Here is a 22589-nt window from a genome sequence, read left to right as displayed (position 1 = left end):
GAAATGCCCCTTATGCTTGATCTATACATGAAATGGATGCAAGTCACTGAAGCATATATTGTTTTAAAGGCAATTTGTTTGTTAAAACAAATTCTACACTGAAGTAAGTGAATCTTGGCCAGCAATGGTTTTCATTTCTTCTTTTTAACAAATTGTGACTGTAGAATTCTTATATTAGTACAATCTTAAAATAGCTCAAAAACAAAGAAAATTATGTCATTTCCAGGTCTGATTCTACTGACTGTTTTTTTCAACCTTTATATCATTTCCCTGGCTTCTTGGTATGCTTGGTAAGTTGTTATTAAATGCCAGGTACTCTGAATTTTACTTTGCTAGATTTACCTTGCTGGATTTTTTTTTTCCTAAAAATATCTTTGAACAAATGAAGTTAAATTTCCTGGAAAATGGTTTTTTCAGGACTTTCTTTAGAATTTTCTTAGGTAAGATCAAAGCTGTATATATTGTAGGTGTAATTTTCTCCACTACTGAGAAAAGATACTTTTTCATACTCATTTTTGCCCTGTTAAACGTGAGTTTTTTCCAGTTCTGTTAGTGAGATAAAGCATTATACCCAGACCTGTGTAGACACTCTACTGTTCTCTCAATCCTTCCTGATAGTTTTTTTTTTTCTAACCTTGAGTTGTTTCCTCACATACATACACTAAAATACCATTAATTGTGCCCCTAAATTTTCTTTGTCTTGTATTAAGTATCAGGATTTCCTTTCTTCATTAACAAATAGGTTGAGTTTAGAGAATTTCTATTAGCCCATACTAACTAGTACATAATTTTTGCTAAACAAAACAAATCTATGGATGCTATGTATTTTTTCTATTTCATTATTAATTCTTAACAATTGGAGTTTATAGAGATTAATTACAAAGTGTCTAAGCATAAAAGGATCACAAGAAACAAACTATTTTCTTTTTTTAAAAGAAAATTAAAATCAGTAGCCTGCAATGTATGGCTTTCTCTACACCCTGAAGGTAAGCAGACAGGCCATCTGATGAGTTAGAGCAGATCTCTGAATTCAGAAATGGAACATGAAGTCACAGAACTACGGAGTCAGAAGACCTAGAGTTAACTTTCACTTTATCACTGTGACTTTGGGCATCCTTTTAATCCACAGAATCTACATTTTGCCTTCTTTAAATGCATATTAAGCCACCTACCTCAGAGCATTGATAGGGGACTCAGGTGATACAATGAATGATAGCATAGGAAATGCTTGATAAATGACTGGGAGGCATTATTGCTTGTAAGTGTGTTGGAATTAGTTCCATAGTAAAAAGCTTCCATCCAAGTTAAAAAATGTCCAAATTTCATTATATATATATATATATATATATATATATATCAGTAAATGGTAATCATAAGAGGGAGAAATGCTTACTGATCTTAAGAATAATTTAGATTAAGAAGACTTAATAGCAATTATCCTGAGTCAGAAAGAGAAAGATTCGTAATGGATGGCTTCACTTGTAAGTTGAATACAGAGAAATCTAACAAAGGATCAAATTAGATAAACTTTAAAACTGACCCTTGTAAACTGACCATACAGCTTAAGTATGGGGGAGGGTTAGGGAGAGATTGGGATGGGAGAAAACCAGCAGGAAAGAGAGGACAATGGACTATGGTGGAGGCCTGTGGGTGCTTGTTGGTGGGAAACTTATGGTGACCACACCTGAGGAGAGAAATCCTATATTGTGGAGTGGAAGGGGGGGAAACAAGGTTGTAAAATGATGATGTCATTAATTACAAAGCTTTTTTTTTTTTTAAAGACTTCATAAGGTGAATTTGGATAATCACAGTTTTGTATGTGTGTGTATGTTCTTTTTGAAGACCATTCATGGTAAGTTACTGATATAATGTTATGTCCTTACTTAAAAATATGCTTGCTTGCTCTTTTTTCAACTAGGGGGAATTTGTTGCCTGTCTTCTGTCTCTCTTACGACAAATGACAGATAGACATTATCAACAGCTTCTTGATAGTTTCAATACAAAGGAAGAACTAAGGGTAAGTGACATTTTGAAAAAATTCTTTTAATGTATCTTTTTAATTTCTCTTGTCCTTATTCATCATTGTTCAGATAGCTCCTTGACACTTACTTTACCTGATTCCATTAATTTCTAAGCTGTTTTTTCTCATTTCAACCACTGATCTGCTCATCTATCTTGTTGCTTTAAGATTTCTGTTACTCAAGCAAAATAATCAGTTCTTACTTTGGACAAAGGGCATAAGATTTGAAACACCTGTCATCAAAGTTCAATAAATGATAAACAGAATAATCACTAATGAGATGGAAGCAAATAGACTTTAAGTGAACTTAGAAATGTTGCCTTAATAGAAGATAAAGAAGAATATATAGATATATTTGCTGATTTATTCCTGTAAAACTACAACTTTGGGTTACAGTATTCTGACTAGGGAACCAAAGTTGCATTTGATATTCTTTGTCAGCTATTGTCTAATCAATAAGCTGTGCTAGCCTGACAGGCTGACATTAAATAGAAAATATTGATGCTAGGTTTATAAAAATTCAATCTTTGCTGAGATTTAGGGAACTTTAATGCTTCCTTCATGGTGTTCACTGAAAGATTAGAAGTTGATTGTCCTCAATTGGAGGAATGAGCTGCCATCTCTCCTTATTTACTTTTATTTCTCTTCCATTTCTTCAGCTTTCCAAACAACTTGATATGTAAACCATCATAATGGAAGAGTGGCTTAGATGATGGACAGTGGAAAGTTATAGGACAATAGGAACAGTTATGCACAATGTTGGAATGATTGGTAGTCTTCCTGTGCCTCAGGGAAAGATGTGTAGACTTTTTTTATATTAGATGATGCATATGTGTCACTTATCTTTGACTTTCAACTGCCTAGAAGATTCTTTTTGACATCAGAAGAATCTCTTAGTGACCTTAGAGTGTTGACAGAGCTGAGTTATATTGAAATAAAGACTAGGTTTTGGCAGATGTCATCTATCTAGAAGCCAGTTGATTGACCTGTGCCCAAGCCTGAAAATACACTTCATGCTTACCTTCAATCTTGAGTTTAGAAGTAGTAGTAGAAAAAAGTTCTTAGAACTTTTATAACCACTCTACACACACAGAAATCCATGTGCTCAAAATGGAAGATAATGCCGGAGTTATTAACTTTTATCAGAAGTTGGCTGTTTAACACAATGGAGAAGCTGTTAGGTTTTACTTAAGAGGTCTATGACACCATCTTTCAAAATTATACATAGAAAAACAATATCTATGTTCACAGAGCCTGGGAATGAAAAAAATAGCAGAAAGGCATAAATTGAAAAACATGATCAATTTGATCCAGGTTTTGAACTTTATGCTTTAATAGTTATGGCAACAATGATAAGAAAAATAGAAGTAAGAAATAAATTAGTGTTTCTTGTGGCATATCCTCACTTTTTTCAGCCATACATAAACATAGATTTAATCCTTAAAAGAACCATGAGGGCATCCCCAATGGCCTAGGGGTTAAGTCTCATCACTGCCACTGCTGCAGTCTGAGTTCAATCCCTGGCCAGGGAGCTAATCCACAGATGGCACAGCAGACCTCTCCTGTCTTGCCTGTTGCTCCGCTTAGCAGTGTAGTTCAGTAAATCCACCTATTTTTCTCCCCACTCTGTGTCTCTGGTGAATCCTCTCACCCTCCGCACCCCTGCCCTACTTACACCAATCTTCTATAAAATAAATAAATATTTTTAAAAAAACCCATGAGGTGCAGGCACTATTGTTATTTTATTACAGATGACAGTTCTTTGATTCAGCAACATGTATTGAGCACCTTGGCTAGACATTAGACAGTAAACAATAAACAATATTAGTTAATGCCTTAATATTGTTTCATGTGCCCAAATCATTGAATTGTAAATATGGTGACATGTAAATGCAGCAGTAACAATGGCTAACAATTATTGGATACCTCCTCACTCCACCATCACAGCCAGTAGCCAGATTTGGTGCTTAACTCTTTACTGCAACATCTCATTTTACTCTTCCCCTACAGTATAAGATTAATGCTATTATTAGAATAAAATTCCCAAGTAATTGAGAGGGCTAAGCATTCTGTTAATACCGGAGCTCTTTGCTCAGGCAGCAAAACTCAGTCTTTCCTGAACCTTAATAAAATTTGCTAACCAAAATCTCTGATACCAAATTACATAAAATTTCATTTGTCAACTCTTTAAAAAGTAGTTCTACTCATCAAGTAGGGTTGTCAGAGAAAGCCCAGATGAGTAGAAGGAAATTCATATGGGAGATTCATATTTTTTATTTCTACATTTAGGTTAGAAATTGAATAAATAAGGAAATTATCAGTAAGGAAAGGGTACAACATTGCAGTGATATTTAATGGAAATTGATAACTGATATTGGGATTAGGCCTTAAACATCCCATATAACCCTACTGTTTTAAAATAAGAAAGTATTTGTCCCCCTATCCTCTACACACATATTCTAATCCCCAGAGGTGGTGACTGCTCTTACTTGGGGTATATCCATATAGACTGTTGTCTGTGCTACACACACACATTTTTTAAATGAATCAAGCTATTCATATCATGCAAAGATGTCATGGATATTCTATAGCCCAAACAACTGTCTTTCTTCTGACTCTCATTATATGATGACACCTAATTTTATTGTTCTCCTTCAGGTGGGCATTCAGACTGTTTCTGATTTTTGCCATTTAGAAGGGATACTGCAGTGAAAACCTTAGTACATTTATCTCTGCTATTGTGCCCTTGTTGCATTAGAATAAATTTCTGGAAATAGAACTGTTGAATCATGGGATGTATACATTTTAAATCTTAGTTGATACCAACAAGTTAAATATAGAGATTAAATTAATATTTTTACTTTTTATTCCTAGAAGAACTACTTTTTTTCTTTTGATTCATGCAAAACAATAACAACAACAACAAAAAATTTGGACTGCATTTCCCAGTGGATCTCTAAGTCAAAATGAATTTTGAAAATAAGTAGTTCTCAAGTATCTTCTAAGAGAAATGGTGTTTTAACTCCATTCTTGCCTGAAGAACCTGGAGTTCTCCAGGGTTACTTAGAATGGCTTCTAGCACTTTGAACAGTATTCTTTTCCTTGATCCCAGGTACTTGTGTGTGAGTGGTATGAGTCAGTGTCATAAGTGTGTAGGAGCGAGTCCCCGAGGGCTGCTACTCTGCATTGTTAGATTCTTCCCTTCTCTGGAACATAGCATTATTTTAGAAATGAACAAAAGCAAAAATCTAGCAAGTGACTAGGTTTTTTTCCCCTCCTTCTGCAGTCAGTAATGTTTTATTATACACCCACCTTCTCCTGGGAGCTAAGGTCTTGTCCATATCCTTGGTATAAAGAGCAGTAAGACTCCTGTTCTTTGTTGATTATGATTTTTCATATAGAACTGTGGGGCTCTTGCATGAGGTTTTACATGTTCTACGTTAAGTATGGTACTGTTATAACACTTTATTGTTTTCCACTAGCTTTCAAAAATTGTATCTGTGAAGTCTCAATCCAACTTTAAAACTCTGAGGACTTTATATTACCTATAGGATGAAGTCCAATCTCTTTGCCAAGCTTCCTTACCTTAAGCTGCCCAGAAAGTAAATTCATGTTTGCCTACAAATGCCTCTTGACAATAATTTCTTTAATCTACCTCCTTTCTCCATTGACCTCCACCCCCTCCAAAACACCTTTCACTCCAGCCACTTAAAATTATTTGTATATTCCTAATAATCCATATGTATGATTTTTAATTCTCCTGTACCTTTTTTTAATGTCTGAAATGCCTATTCTACCACCACCTCACTTTCGTTGCCTAATTTCAGTGCATACATAAAATCCACCTCAAGTACCACTTCCCTCATGAAGCCTTCAGAGAATATGGTCCCCCCCCTCTGTGATTGCACACAACAATGCATTGTGATTTTTTTCCTTATATTCTTCAAGACTGTGAGCTTCGTGAGCATAGGGACCATGTCTTTATGTCCTAAGCACAGATCCTGGAACATGAAATCTTTGTCAAATGAATTGACCCCCCTAATATCTGCCTCTTTCGCAAGCATCATTTCAACTTGTAGTGTTTATTTTATTACAGAAAAATAGTTCCATAGTTCTCAAAGGCTGAATACCATTTGGGAGTTATTTCTGCATAATGTACTTAAATATTGAATTTTAAAACTATGGATTTCAATGTGATAATGATTATTAACACCCTTTAATTGAATTCAAACCCCCTATCAAGAGAATTACACATTTGGAATTTGTGACAAATTTTTTTAAAAGAGCTTTTGACTATAATTTGAATCCTAAGTTAAGGAAATGTGTTCCTACAAGGCTCTGTCCCATTCATTGCTCTTGGCATAAGGAGACCATATCCTGGCCCACCTGCTTCGGCATGCTTTCTTTTCTGGATGACTTAGCTATGTTTCACAATCTCAGAATTCCTTCTTCATGCCTCACCAGTTCTGTTCCATTAGCCTAATCTCTATCTGATGCCATTTTGATATCACAGTGTCATGGGTAAATGTAAAGCAGTATTTTATGCAATATAGTAGTAAAATCTTCATAAAATATGGATGTAATCCTCTCACACATCTGTATAAAACTCTTCATTGTGTCCACATTGCCCTTGGGATAAATTTCCAAACTTGTTATCATGGAAAAGGTATGAGATAAATGAGATTGGCTTTCATTTATCCCTATTCATTTATCTTTTATTTTATTAATTTATCTTATTTCATCTATCTATTGTCATTTATTTATCTCTGTTTATCTTCCAGCCCCATTTCTTGCCACTCCCTTGTCCAATTCCAGCAGCCCTGTGGCTGCTGTTGCCCTGAGACTGTCAGGTGCTCTTCCATCTGAGTGGAATACCTGGCCTTCAGGCTTACCCTGGTTTATAATGCATGCGTATTGTATCTGTTTGGTTTTAGATTAACATTTATCTCTCCCACCAAACTGAGCTCCATGAGCAAAGATCACATTCAGCTCACTTCCTGTAGTCTGATGTGTTGCAGGCCCTCCATAAATATTTCTTGATGAATAAATAAAAGAATATATCCTACCCCAGTAGGTGTCCCCAGCATCAAACACAGTGCCTGGCACATAGGAAAGTACCCAATATTTGTGAATGAGTATTAGTGATAATTTCTGAAGTCATAACAATTGTTCTTGCTTTCTATTTCAGTATGGAACTTTTTGTTGTTTTGGAGGTTTTCCCATGAACTTTCCCATTTGAACCTCTTGCACTGCAGAGAAAGTGCTCCTGTGAAGTAGTACCTACCTGTTTTTTATTTTCATTTTGATTAACCACCAGCAATATAGTTCAGTTGCCAAGTTGTGCTACTTGAGAAAAACATGTGGAAAAATAAAATGCTCCCTGCAACCAATATGAAAATGGTGGCATATGAAATCCATTCCTATGTGCTAGGAAACAGGAAGGATGTTCATTATAGTGATGTTCTGTTTTCTAATTATGAAAAATTTTTGTGCCTTTGTTATTATGTGTGTAAAATAATTTCATGTATCTACATAAAAGCAATATTTAGTGATCAGAGCTGCAAAGTACTTAGGACAGTTAATGAAATATCACTGCTGTGGAGAAAAGGAAGATGTTAAAGAATATAGCATTCAGATCTTAGTGCTTTAAAATATTGGAACTGCATTTAAAACGAAACCTGTTGCGTGACAGTTGGCAATAAAAACTTGCTGAACTAAACTGCATTTAAGTACCACCATGGAAGTTGTTTGTGTTACCATCTGATGAAACATTATCCTGCAATTTAGAAATAAGAAACAATTAATTGTGCCATTTGATTTGGTAAGTGATCATATCACCTTTTCCAAATCTCCTCTGACTACATTTGCCAGTGTGAGACTCAGTTGCAGAGTGGTTAAATTGCCAAGGTCATTGAGCTAGTTAATCATAGAGCCAGGATTAAAATCTAGGTTTTTTAAATCTCAGGAACAGTGTTCTTTTATTTTTTTTTTAAGGTTTCTATAAATGAATGGGTTTGGGCCAATAAAGACAGTTGAAGCTTAAATGAATTTCTTAGAAAGGTACTTAAGACTGAAAAGTTTCCTTAGGCACAATGTCACTGCAGTCACAACTTTTATTTTGTGAGATAAATGGGAATAGGGAAACAAGATGGCATAGAAATAGGTTCTCTAGCCTCAAGCCTGCACATGAAATGACTTTTCCTTGTCCCCAGAACTGTAAAAGAACAGCCACAGTTGCTAGACTTAGCGATAAATATCTTACTGCCTGTAGCCAATCCTTCTGTGCAACTTTTTCTCTGTGCAACTAATTTCACACTCACCTACCCCACCCCAAAACCCCCATTACAAAGGGTGCTGCCTCCAATTTTAAATTCTCTTTAAATTTTTGAGGAGAACAAACAAAGCTTCAGTATGTCCAATTTATTTGAAGTTTTTTAAAGTAATTGTAGACTATGAGAAACAAGTAACTCTCCTACTTTAATAACTTTTTAAAAATATCCAAGTAAATTCAACAAGACAACAATCAGAAGTAGAGTACAATTCTGAAAGGTAAAGAGAGACTGGTTTTTACAGAGACTATATGTTTTCATGTGTTGGAAATTCAAAAGAATCAAATGAAAGCCCATTTAGAATAAGTTCTACAATTGCATGGTGAAGGGTTTTAGTTTATGAATGATCTGCTATCCCAAGAGTAGGCTAGAATATGAGGTGTTTCCCCAAATTAACTGCCCTGAAGTGGAATACATTGGGAAATCCTGGTGGTTCTGCAGACATGGCAGGATCTGTCTGATCATTTAAAAGCAGTTGACCTAGAGGCACATCTCCACATGGCATATACTACATATCAGCATATGTGTGTTGATGCCAAAGAAGCTAAAATAAATCTTTGTCAAAATACTTATGGGCTTGATCATAACTGTTAGAATATGTTTGTTTGTTTAAAAGCTTCCAAATGGTTCTGCAGTTTTTAGATTCTCTCTTTTGATGGTATGAATAGCAACCTTAATCTTAGATTCAAGTAGCTTCATGTTTGACAAAATGCGTTGTTAGTTGTGATAAATAAAGCTCTTGTGTCTTGTGGGGGGGTACTTCTTAAAGCAACCACACTATTGCCTTCAATCAGATTGTTACAGAGATATGTTTTCCTACTAGCACTTAAGGTTACAAGAATCTTTGTCTTTTAATTAATCTAAATCAAAGCCACATTGAGTCAGTCTCTTGTTGAGCAGCGCAAGCTCCATTTTCTTCCTCACCTGTGGTATGTTATCACCTTGATAACCTTTAAGTATAATGTGCTACAGTGTTTTGGACTCTATCTCTTGTAATTTTTATAGAATTATTTCCTTGTCTGACAATAGCATCTTGTCTTACCAAGTGCATTTTCAAGTGATCCAATAAAAGTAACATCTCAATAAAACCACTGCCCTCTGGCATGACACCTCTGTGATAAATACCTTGATATTCTCATAGCTAATAAGCACTTATCACTGGGCTCAGCTTCGCACACACCATTATTTGGATACATTCTGTGTAGCACATTTAGGATGATTCACTAAGATCCATAAACTGCATGTCTCCCTTAATAATCTGTCTTCAGAATGTGCTCTAATGGGTTTTACTTATGATGCTTTTTAATGAACATAGCTTTCTAAATTTTGACACTTAAGGAAAACAGAACTGAGCCAGGGATGCTTACAATTCTCTTGAATTGAAAAGTTCTGATGTTTAGGACATTATAATAGAAGAAATCTTCTATTACCAGCTTTCCATTTTACTTCTAAAATCTAAATTTTAGAACTTTAAAGAGAAATGAAAAGTTATTTCCACTGTGCATTAAAAAAAAGGGGGGGGGACATTTGGGACGATTCACAGGCCAATTGAATGCTGAGAATGGCAAGAGTAAATTTTTGAAAGTATGGGTCCCTTCTCCATAATTGCTTTGGAAATGGTAACAACAGCATTGTGTGTGCGTGGTGTACAGTTATAATCAGTTAGTGAAATGGCCTATTTTCTCTTTTTTTAAAGGATTTCCTGCTGCAGATATTTACTGTGTTCCGAATACTTATACGCCCAGAAATGTTTCCAAAGGACTGGACTGTTATGCGCTTGGTAGCTAACAAGTAAGACATTTAAATTGATGATAATTGCTTCATTGTGTAGGTGGAAAGGAGAGTATGAAATGATTGTTTAGTTTAATCTCAAATTTGCAATCTCTTTGTCTGTGAATTACGTTCTCTCACTTTTTTTAATTACTATTTATTTTGAGTAGATGATATATTAAAACAGTTACAAGTTCAAACAGAATTACAGTATATGCTATGAGAGTTGCACTCCTACCCTCCTTGTTTCTCCTCTGCTCCCAGCCTGTCTTAACCAATTTTGTTATTTCTTGCATGCTCTTCCTGTGTTCCTTCATGAAGAGTCTAGCAGATAGAGTAATATATACAGTGTTCAACATGTTTCTCTTTCACTTAAAAATGCCAGCAGTCTTTCCATTAATATCTAGAGAGCTCTTCATTTTATTTCTTTACAGATATATAATATTCCATTAAATGGACCTACCATGGCTTATTTAACCAGCCCTCTTGCTAGACACTTCAGTCTTTTCTGATCTTTCTTAGTTCAGTTTAATTCATCAAAATGCACTAAATATATATCATTTACATAGGCTCCCATTCAAATTATGAAAGCATATGAGATATTTTCTGCTTTATAAATGAAATAAAGTTCAGAAATAAACCTTCAACTATTTGTACTTTATCTCTGGGAAAAAAAAAAAAACCCACCACCATAAAACCTGGGAATAAAGCACTGGGAGTAAAATACAACTCTTGAATTGGATACTCAAGATTGAAGTTCCTTTTATACATCTAAATTGTATGACCAGTAGAGAATTGAAAATAGTGCTCTGACAAAAGTTTAAAATTAGATACAGACATTTAGGAAGTTACTGACATAAAGTTGAATCTCTGAGAATTGATAAAGATTAATTTGTATGAAACATCTCTAGTAAAAAATAAAATGACCTGAAGTCAATGTTTGGAGAAATTAGAGCCAGAAAAGTAAATTGGGTAAGTCAGGAAGGCAGCAGCTATTTCTGGAGAGTTCTGTGCCAGGGGTTTGTCTGCTCTCTGACTTCCTATCTCTGCCATCTCAGGATACAGAATGAAGATGAAGTTCCTTGGGAAACTGGCCAAATCTTTACTTCCACACTTGTAATTTACCCTATTTCATAAACATTCTTTCTTTAGCCCATATTTGTCTGCTTATCCTTCATCTTCTTCTTCAATCCCCTGTACCCTCCTTCAGGGCAAAGGTTGGATTCTCTAAGCATCTATCCATAGACCAGGGATGCCTATCCCCCAAATGCCCAGGTATGATGTGGGTAAGAGACCCAGGAACATAGGATTTAATTTTGATTAGCTATGCCTGATATGGCTTCTGCTACAGCATGCATTTATAGACATGGAGGTGTTAAAGGATGTGTTAAAATTTTGTGAAGTAACAAATAGTATAATGTGGCATATTATATTTTACATAAGTAGAGAAGCAGCTTTTCCATTTTGAAGGCTAATTGAGACTACTGAAATAGCTCTCTTCAGAATTTAGCATAATTAGTTTGATATCTGTGAACAGAATCAAATATCTCTTCATCTGGATGTCCGGATGGTAAAGATTTATGTGGGAGCTGTTGGTCACATATCTGGCCTTTTTACCAAGATCAACCGTTCTGAATACCTAGAACTATGAAGTAACCCAGAGGCCAGATGGGGAGGGGTTCAGGCTGCTGATTGTCATCACAAAGCATCATCATTCGGTCATTCTGCCTGCCCCATATGTAGAAGAATATTTTGTCTTGAATTAGAATTTTCAGTGGCAGAAATTCAAACCAAAAGAAAATTTGACATTTTCTTCCTTACGTGCAACAGGCTCTGCTTGAGCTTCCTGACACCATGACAACCATTGACTTTTTGATATTCAATGCCACCTCTTTGCCCCACCTAGAAATCTCTTCTCCATTTATGAAGACTTCATGGTCACATGAGTGGATAGCAGACTTAAAAATATATATTCTGCTTTGGATTAATCACATGACATTTAAGATTTTCATAAATGGTCTTAACAAATAGGAACATGATTTTGTTAGAGATGAGCTCTGTGTAATACTTTTAAACAGAAGTTTCCCATTACAAACCCAAGAAAAAGGCCATCACTCTGTGCTAATGCAATAGTATCATTCCACTGGCACCCAAGTCAGTGCTGCTAGGAATCTGGCACTGCCTTTCCACTGGCAATGGCTGGCAGAGGCAAGTCAAAGCTGATTCCTAGATGGAACTCCAGGGCTGGCGAAACACCTGCCAAGATGGGATAGACCACCTGCCCTGTGCAATTCGCTTCCCTCCCCTTCTTCTTTACTCTTCAGTTAGTGCCTAGTCGTTTCCCATTGGAATTACAAAAGCTTCTGAGATTTCTCTTACAATAAAGTTCAGAAAATAGGCCTTCAACTATGTGTGCTTTATCTCTTAAAAAATTTACCTTTATGATATTAGTAGAAAAATTAATTTCTGAAAGATCTTAAGGTATTTGAGAGCATACGTTGGAACAAAAATTTCTACTTTGCTGATCTGTGGAAAAGCAAGTTATGGGAACTGAATCTGTTGCTTTGAAGTTGACCAGTTTTTCTTCCATGACACTAACCTTCTTAGACAAATATTTGATTAGGGCTCTTCAAAGAGGCATTTAAACCAAACTTCCACTTATAATATCCACTTTATGTGCTTTGTACTTGTTGAATTGACAATAATTAGCTGAGAAATCACCTTTGTTCTACCCTTGAGCTCAACTACATAGATCATCACATAGAATATATTTTCTCTTATGTTTGGGGTTTTTCTTCCTATGTTTCCAAGTAAGTTACATGCCTTTAACTTCCATCCAAATCCGGACCTTCTCTGCTTTATGTGAAGTTCTGCCAAAAGCTGTGACCAGATTCCTGGTGATAATATGGTTTTTATTTATTTCCACCTGAATGTCTGATATTGTAACATAGTAATTCTAGACTAAATTTGTCAAGGTAAGAAGTGTGACTTCTCTTGCCTTCTTGCTCGCAAAACTATCTTGTGCCCACTATAAGTTCTTGGTAGATGTTTCTGATGAGGACAACTGCTCACTCTAAGAAAGAGGGAACATAAGGGAGATGAAAATTAAGTAACAAAAATATGGACACTTTGAGGCAAACATCTCTCCACCCTCTTCACTTACACATTGCAAAACAGTACAAAAATAAAGTCACAGTTTTTTACATATTTTCAAGGAGATAAATCTTTTAACAGACTTTCTCACTGAGCAAAGAAAAAAATTCCCTGCCCTCTGATTGAAATTTCAGGCACTAATTTTGTTTATCTGGTGTGCATGTTGCTTTCAAACATACACATTTTTTGTGTGTTTGTACCAAACACTGGATTGTTTCATTAGCTATTACCTTTACCCAGTGTAGCTTACAGATTTAATCTATATGTTAAATAAATGATTTACGGAATTAAAGATTCTTAGGGGAAGCCCTCCATTTATTCATTGACCCATCCATTCTATAAATATTTTTCAGTACATAATGTACAAAATAAAAGCTAAAAAAGAAAAAGAGCATGGTTCTGGGAAGATGCTTGTGAAAGACACTTTGTTCTAGAATGGATAGGAAGGATCGTTCATTAAGGAGTACAGCCTGAGCTGAAAGCTAAAGCAAGAGTTAACAGGCAGGAAAAGCATGTAAGAATCTTCTGTGGTCAGAGTACACATGGCACATTCAGAAACGAAAAGACTCTTAGTGTGGGGAAGTAAGAGGAGAGAAGGAATCAGTAAAGATGAGGTTGAATGAGAAAGAGAGGACCCGGGTATCAGAAAGCAGGGTGACAAAAGAGAAACCAGGCTTGCCTGTGCATCTCCTTATGAGTTGTAAGGAGTCAGTAAGAGAACAAATACATGAAGCAAAGGCTTCCATGTTTGAGCCTAACAGATCAACAGTGCGGTTATTGCCTCTACCAGTAATACCCAATAGAGTGGGCTAAGGGACTTTCAAAAACCCTTCTGTTTCAATCCTGTTCATTCTTTTTTATCTCACCATACTGCATGACTCCATGACTGAAAGAAACACATGTTTATCTGCTTCCCTTGTGACGAATGCTGTACCTCCCATTGGAGAACCTCTCTCATCAGCCTTGCCTAATTTCAGTCCTTTCTTCAGAATACTTTTTAAAAAGTGTAAAATGTCCACAAGCTTCACATTTTAGAATTATCCACTGCAGCAAATAAGTATAAAAAGCATAGTTGAGATATAATTGCAAGGTTAGTCATTCAACACTTACTGGACTTGGCTTAGAAGGCCAAATTCCCCAAATCTTCTTGGTCTCTAAATGGCAACCTTTGTCTCTCTTCCCTTCTCTCTGTAACACCTGTCCTCAAAATGGGAAGAATTTTGCACCAGAACCTCTTGACTGGGCACCATCATGACAAGCCTTTGGTGGTGGTGAGGCCCTGATGCCCTGTATACCCTCAGGTGATTCTCCTGCACTCTGAGGCTTGAGAACCAAGAGCTTATATATTTCCCTTGATGATCATCCAGCATTTCACCACCCTAAATGTCTTTGTGTTGGTCTCTTTCTGCTCCCAAGTAACCCACCAGCTTGGAGGAAAGTCATTGTACTCCAGGTTTAGAAATCCGTCATTGTTCAATGTGTAAATATCAGCTTTGTTGATTCACAAAGATATTTCTCTTGGTTCATGTATTATTTATGGAGATGGGCTCTTGCTTCAGCAGATTTGTCCTTTCAAAAGGACAAATTATAAAAGATGAGATTTCTATAGGGGAGAGCTAGCACTGCTTAAAAAAATAGTTTCTAAATGCCAGAATGAGGTGACAACTAGAAAACTTGAAGTGATAACTTTGATTTCCTGTGCACCAGTTCCCTTTTATATTATTGTGCTGTGCCATGGATTATGGCTGTGCAGTAGTGCTTGCGCCTGCTTTTCCATGGCAGATATCAGTCATTTGACCATTTGCATGAACAGATTGCAAACCTTTCTTGGCTATTGAGTGGAAACACTGAGATGTGAAATGTCCCCATATTCAGAAACTGAGTCATGTGTAAAAGAACAAAACCAAAAGAGTCACATGGTTTTGGATAAATTGGAACAAATAAGGAAAGATCCCACAACACCTCTGGTGTCTACTACAATAAAGGAACAATTATGCATGAATGTCATTAGCTGGCCTGGGGACCTGAGCCAGAAAACTACCTTAATGCTGAATTACCCGAATAAGCCTTGGCAGCTGCCTCTGTGACTTGAACTGAATGTTCTAGATGAAAATGGAAAGCAGTTGAAGTAGAGTCACTTTAAGATTTTTCTAGTTTTGGGAGGTCTCATTTTTGGAGGTTCACTCCTTATCATATCAAACCTATGAAATAGATTCATATGCCCCATTAGATATATTTTGCTGAAGTAGAAAGCTTCTTTTACATTTAGCTTTTTAACTCATTGGTCTATGAGTAAAACATTTAATTCCCATTGGTTGTGATTTCTCAGTATTTATGTATGTAGGGAATTCTTGTGATGTCAGAAAGAATATCCTGTGATTTTTTAATAGAAATTGCATATATATTATGTTGGACAATTAATGACATTGTAATGTTACATTGTGTGAACATGTAATTAACCCTTTTTTAGTTTTCATTTTGCAGTATGATTTTTTAAAATTTAATTATTTTTAAATGAGGTAACATTGGGGAATCCCCATCAGGAATTACCACCATAGTGCACCCACCACCAAGTCACCCATACTCTACCACCATGGACCATTATGGTGGACCATTATGGCCTCCCTCCCTCCCTCACTGACTCTCCCATTGGTTGTACCTAAGTGTCTGTCCTGCCTCTCCTTCCCCGCTGGTGTCTCAGTTCTGTAGACAGCTATCAAGAGTTAGCTTTTCAGCTTTGTCTTTACCTGACAAGTTAATTTCGTTACTTTATATTCCACATATTAGTGACACTATCTGGTATTTATCTTTCTCCTTCTGACTTATTTCACTTTGCATTATCCTTTCAAGCTCCATCCACGTTACTGCAAATGGCATGAGTTTCTCTTTTTGATCACTGAGTAGTAGTCCATTTTGTGGTATATATACAGTTTTACTTTTTGATCCTATGACATTTTCTCAGGTCTCAATATTTCCAAAGCTCCTAAAAAACTCATAGGCCCTGCACACTCTTGTGCCTCTTATGCCTAATGATAAAGCATCTTTGAAAAGAGGATGAGGTATCACATCTAGAGCAAGGGTGCATATCCCATTAAAGAATCAGAAGAATAGCTGTCACCCTAAAATTCTAAAAGTTGGAGAACGTGAAGCAGAATTTATTGGAATGTTCCTCTGACTCAGGCCTCTCTGAGCCTTGCTCTTCAAAGGATGGCTTGTAGATAAATAGTATGAGTATCTCTAGGATCTTGTTAGAAATGCAGGATCTCAGGTCCCACACCAGACCCACTGCGTTTTAGCAAGATCACCAGGTAGGTACCCATTAAAGTTTGAGAAACACTGCTGTCTCTGAAATAATAGTTCTCAACTCTGGGTCTACATAAAAATCACGTGGGAGCTTTAAAAATCCTATCCAAGTTGTTCCCCAATCCAATCATTAGAATATCTGGGGCTCCCAAGTGCTTCCAATGAGCAGTGAGGTTAAGACTCACTAGTTCATAATAAGGTCGCAAGGCTCTCTGGTGTATACCAGCAAGTGAATTTCAAGAAGACGTGGACACTGTGTTTGGGACCAGCTTATAAATAACAAATGGGTAATCTTTGCTGTAGAATGACCTCTCTCACATGGAAGATTGAGTTTGTTAGAGCCTTTTCAGAACATTAGGCCCTGTAGTCTAAATCCCATATATGTCCTATTTCACTGACATGAGAGGTTGTTGTTTCTGAACAATCCAAGCTAGAGCTCTGGACCAAAAGGAAGTTTTTTTAATGTAAAATTCAGCTGTAGTGGCACTGTGTGTGTTTATTGAGCTTCAAAGCATGAACATTATAACCACATGTTGAGAATGTAAATTTTTCTTCTTTAACCTGACGAGTCTAACAATCTTCTAGGTTTGTTTTCTTTTTTTCTCCTCTCTCCTCAATAATCTTCTAGTTAATGCTGAAATAAGAGCTGTTTCCTTGCCTAATGGCTTTCCATTTTCTAATAATTAAACTTTAGTGTCACATAGTAAAGTCTGAGTAAAGTACTTAGGGAACTTTAATAATTTTTTCAGTTACTATCATCAATTTTGCCAATGGCTATGGAAAATTGTCCATTGATATTAGTATTTGCAGGTGATTTATCTCTGATAGGACATTCACTGGTGCTTTCTGCCATTTGGGGTATTAAAGAAGCCACAGGAGTTCTCAACCTTACAGGCTTTATGTGCTTCACCTCCATGGAACAATTCATTTAATGATGTGAATGGCATGTATATAATATACATGCAGGTACACAGTGCTGCTCATGGCACAGTAGGTGCCCACAAAATGATGATTTTTCTTCTCTTTCCTCTTCTTCACCTTGAGCTTCCATATTTGGCCATCCAATTTCTTCATCTAATTAATGTCCCTATGCCTCGCCAGGAGGTGATAATAGTTCCAACTTGATAAAAATATTGCATATTGTGTCCTTCAAAGGCTATAAATATTCTTCAAATTAGCAGATACTCTTCTTACCTACATTTTACAAGTAAGATAACCAAGGTGTGAAGTTGTTGGGTCTTCTGTTTTGTTTCATTTTGTTTTACCTAGGGTCATTCAATTACACCCTTCAGTTCCAAATCATAAGGGGAAACTGACACTCATCATATCACAGGCAGCCCATTCTGTATGGAGTTCAGATAAGATCAAAGATGTTTTCAATATTAACTGTTTTGTTTTTTTTTATTTAAATAATAAATTTTATTTTTATATTCCCCCATACAATTGCAAACCCCCCATTCTGACCCCAATCCCTCCCCTCCCACTCTCCACCCCCCAAAAAGTGTCTCTGGTTCATAGTTTTTTGTTGACTTTGATTTTCACTTTCTTATATTCATTTTCCTGGTCCCTTATTTAAGTTTTCTAGATTCCTGCTATGAGTGAGACCATCCGGTATTTTTCTTTTTGGCTTATTTCGCCGAGCATGATCCTTTCCAACGCCATCCATGTTGCTGCAAATTGCATGTGTTTATCTTTTTTGAATGCTGAGTAATATTCCATGGTATATATGTACCACATCTTCTTGATCCATTCATCTATTTTTGGGCATTTGGGCTGTTTCCAAAGCTTAGCTATTGTAAATAGTGCTGCTATAAACATAGGGGTGCAGGTGTTCTTTGGAATTGATGTTTCTGTGTCCTTTGGGTAAATACCTAGGAGTGGAATTGCTGGATCATATGGAAGCTCTATGTTTAGTAGGTCCAGAAATCTCCACACAGCTCTCCATAGTGGTTGGACCAGTTTGCACTCCCACCAACAGTGCACAAGAGTTCCTTTTTCTCCACACCCTCGCCAACATTTGTTTTTGCTAGTTTTTTTAATATGTGCCATTCTCACTGGTGTAAGATTGTATCTCATGGTAGTTTTGATTTGCATTTCCCTGATTACAAGTGATGTTGAACATTTTTTCATATGTCTGTGGGCCATTTGCATTTCCTCTTCAGAGAAGTTTCTTTTTAGCTCTTCTGCCCATTTTTTGACTGGATTATTTTCTTTGTTGTTGCTGAGTCTCATCAGCTCTTGGCAGATTTTTGTGATCAGTCCTTTATCATTAGTGTTGGGTGCAAAAATGTTCTCCCATTTGGTGGGGTTTCTCTTTGTTTTTGTTATTGTCTCTTTTGCTGTGCAGAAGCTCTTTAATTTGATGTAGTCCCAGCTGTTTATCTTTGCCTTCACTATCACTGCTTTGGGTGATGTGTCTGTAAAGATGTTTTTGATGTGCAAATCCCGTAGTGTTTCGCATATATTTCCTTCTATGTATTTTATGGTTTCAGGTCTTATGTCTAGTTCTTTAATCCATTTTGAGTTGATTTTTGTGTATGGTGTGAGGTAGTGGTCAAGCTTCATTCTTTTGCATGTAGTGACCCAGTTTTCCCAGCACCATTTATTGAACAAACTTTCTTTGTTCCATTGCATAGTCTTTGCTCCTTTGTCAAAGATTAGTTGACCATAAATCTGTGGGTTTATTTCTAGATTTTCTATTCGATTCCATTGGTCTGTATGTCTGTTCTTGTTCCAATACCATGCAGTTTTGATGATTATGGCTTTGTAGTATAGTTTGAAGTCTGGGAGTGTGATGCCTCCATTTCCTTCTTTTTTTTTTCAGTAGAGCTTTGGCTATTCGGGGTTTTTTGTGATTCCATATGAATTTCATCAATAATTGTTCTATTTCTTTGAAGAATGACATTGAAATTTTGATTGGAATAGCATTGAATCTGTATATTGCTTTTGGTAGGATGGCCATTTTAATAATGTTTATTCTTCCAATCCATGAGCAGGGGATGTCTTTCCATTTCTTTGTGTCTTCTTCTATTTCTTTTAACAGTGTTTTATAGTTTTCTTTGTGTAGGTCCTTTACCTCTTTTGTTAGATTTATTCCCAAATATTTGATTTTTTTTGTTTCGATAATAAAAGGGATGTTTTTTTTTATTTCTTCTTCTTCAGATTTATTGTTTGTGTATAGGAAGGCTACTGACTTTTGCGTGTTGATTTTGTATCCTGCCACTTTACTGAATTGATTGATGAGTTGAATTAGTTTTTCTGTGGAGTTTTTGGGGTTCTCTATGTATATTATCATATCATCTGCAAATAGTGATAGTTTGACTTCTTCTTTTCCTATTTGGATTCCTTGTATGTCTTTCTCTTGTCTTATTGCTCTGGCTAGGACTTCCAGTATTATATTTTTCAATATTAACTGTTAATACATCTGTACTTAGTTTTTAGTAGTTTGGGGGAGTGGCCATTCTTATTTCAATATAATGCTGTATCTAATATTAAATGAAACTATTGGAAAGGCATTCAATTTTGAATGCATACTCTTACCTCTGAATATATACTCTTACTGCTTACAAAGTGCAGAACTCTAGAATTAACTAAAAATGCTCACAAATCCTTTTTTAAATCTCCCCAGCAAAATAATTATGACTGTATATGTTCCCTGTATCAGATTCCCCACTTTCTCCATGCTCAAGAAGGGGCCCCTACTCTGGACACTATACGATACTGTAACACTGTCAGTATGGCACAGCTGACTACTGGGTTATAGATAATTTCAGTCTGTAGTTGTTTCTTCAGCACTGTGTTGTAGCCATGAGAGGGAGATTCTACCTTCCATAGCTCTTTGACACTCTAATAGGAGCGAGCAGAGATGGGACATCTAATAAACATTTAATATAATCTCATTTTATCCTATTTAGTTCATCTTTACCTTCACTCTTTTTTCCGTACTTTTTAAAAGAGTAACTTTCTTCTTGTCAACCAAATATGGAATAATATGCTTATATTAAACCATTTTGCTTTGTTTGGAAATTAATAAAAACAAAAACATTAAGAAATTAATAGATTTCTGAGTTGTATGGGTTCATAGATCTATTTATCATTTGTTTTATAAAGAACCTAACTTCAGTGATAGATTTTTTTTTTGTATAATGTCCCTTTTCTTCTTGAATTCCAAATATGAATTGTTTAATATTGCTCCAATGTCTACTGAAGGAGATTTTCTTTTATCTGAGTTGCTTTTAATTCTTAATTATCTTTACTAAATTCTAACATTAAAATGTATTCTTTTTTATCATTAGTGTTATTATTACAACAGTTCTGTATCTGTCAGATGCACTTCGGAAGAACTTCTTAAATGAAAACTTTGATTATAAGGTAAATATCCTTTTAGATGACTGTGTCCCACTTAGGCTAAAAGTATCATATTGTACTTCAGAAAATTACCTAATGTTTTTTCCTTCTCTGTTAGGAAAATAAAATTGTTCCAGCTACCTGAAATTCATCCTGGGTCATGTTAACTTTGACTATGAAAAACATAGAACTTTCATTGTATTTGTGAATAGCGTAAGGCTATAATAATGCTTATCAAATCTGATGGAAATCATGGGGCTCAAGAGGAGATAGTTCTTTGTTGTTACTTTGCATTTTAATTCTTGTTCTTTTCTTTGTGATCCCCAGGCATGTTAAAGGGAACTCAGAATATAATGTTCTTTAGACAACTTTCATAGAGTTTATTTATATGTATCATGTATCTGAGAAGAAAATATTTATAAACACTTAAGTTTCTGTACTTTTCCATCTTAGCATTTTTAGGGTAAATTAATGAAGAAAAAATTATTAGGAATATTCCTTAAGGCACAGGTCTTTGTACATCTGTAACATAACATGATGTGCCTGGGTACCTAAGAATTCTTGATATTCTTTTAAGTGGCAAATGATAAATGGTAAACAAAGATGGAAAGATAGACAGTGTCTATGTTTGCTTCCCTTCTCAGCGATGTTTTATGTTTTTCCCACCTTTATTTCTTATTTTTAAGTAGCATTTTTAATGTTAAACATTTATGAAAATAGAAAATTTCTTTATTAAATGTCTTAGAAATGCCATACACACACACACACACACACACACCTGATACCATGCCTTATAATAATCAGTGTCAAAATTTCATAAGTGAAAATGTGTTTTTAATATGCAAGCTATTTTTGCTCTTTCAGTCTTATAAATTATTCTTTATATGTGTATTCTGACAAAGTAGAATTTGGTATATATCTCTAAATATAAGTGAAATGGTTGAGTTAAAAATTATACCAATTATATGTGATTTTCTGTTTCATATGTCAACACCAACTTGGAAGAGATAACTTTTTTTTGCAATTTGAGAAGGGGAAAAACCTTTTTGCTTTAATTTACATTTCTTACTAGTTATTAGTTACTAGTTTTTAGTTACTGAGTAAAATTCACATTTTGGGAAATATCTCTTGACTTTTGATTATTTTGCTTGGGGTCGTGTCACATTCTTTTTTACTTGTCAGCGTTCTTTATGTATAAAAGATACTTATTCTTTGTATTATTTCTCCTGCTTTTTAGCTTCAATTTTACATGTTGTCAGGAGAGAAGCTGTTTCCTTCTATGATGTCCTACATCATAGAATGTAGGACATTTAATTAAGTTTATTTGTGGGAATTTTCTTTTGATCTTTCTGGTACTTTTTTTGGCATAAGAAAGTTTAGACTTAAAAGATTTGTCTAGGGGCCTCCCCCGTGGCACAGCAGGTTGAGCACAAGTTCAATTTCTGGCCTGCCAGGGAGATTCCCACATGGTGCAGCAGACCTCTCCTGCCTCACCCGCTGCTCCCCAAAGTAGTGTTTCAGTCCTTCTGCCTATTCTGCTCCCTGCTCTGTGTCTGGTGAATTCTCTAGCCCTCCTGCGCCTCTGGCCTATACCCCAGTGCTTGTATAAATAAATAAATCTAAAAAAAAAAAAAAAAAGATTTGTCTGGACAGGGAATTTTTATATA

General features: G+C 35.7%; 1 protein-coding gene across 1 annotated transcript in view; it reads left to right on the top strand.

Moving 5' to 3' along the window:
* The window catches only part of DOCK4 (dedicator of cytokinesis 4), a 397824-nt gene that overhangs the window by 314992 nt on the left and 60243 nt on the right, over positions 1-22589 (top strand). Inside the window, exons 26-28 of the mRNA XM_054692564.1 lie at positions 1919-2017; positions 10046-10140; positions 20871-20946. Coding sequence (XP_054548539.1) covers positions 1919-2017; positions 10046-10140; positions 20871-20946 — 270 coding nt within the window. The remainder of the gene's footprint in view (positions 1-1918; positions 2018-10045; positions 10141-20870; positions 20947-22589) is intronic.

Source organism: Talpa occidentalis, unplaced genomic scaffold, assembly GCF_014898055.3.
Source record: "Talpa occidentalis isolate TD23 unplaced genomic scaffold, MPIMG_talOcc4v2.1, whole genome shotgun sequence".
Lineage (NCBI taxonomy): Eukaryota > Metazoa > Chordata > Mammalia > Eulipotyphla > Talpidae > Talpa > Talpa occidentalis.
This window is presented reverse-complemented; position numbering and strand designations above follow the sequence as displayed.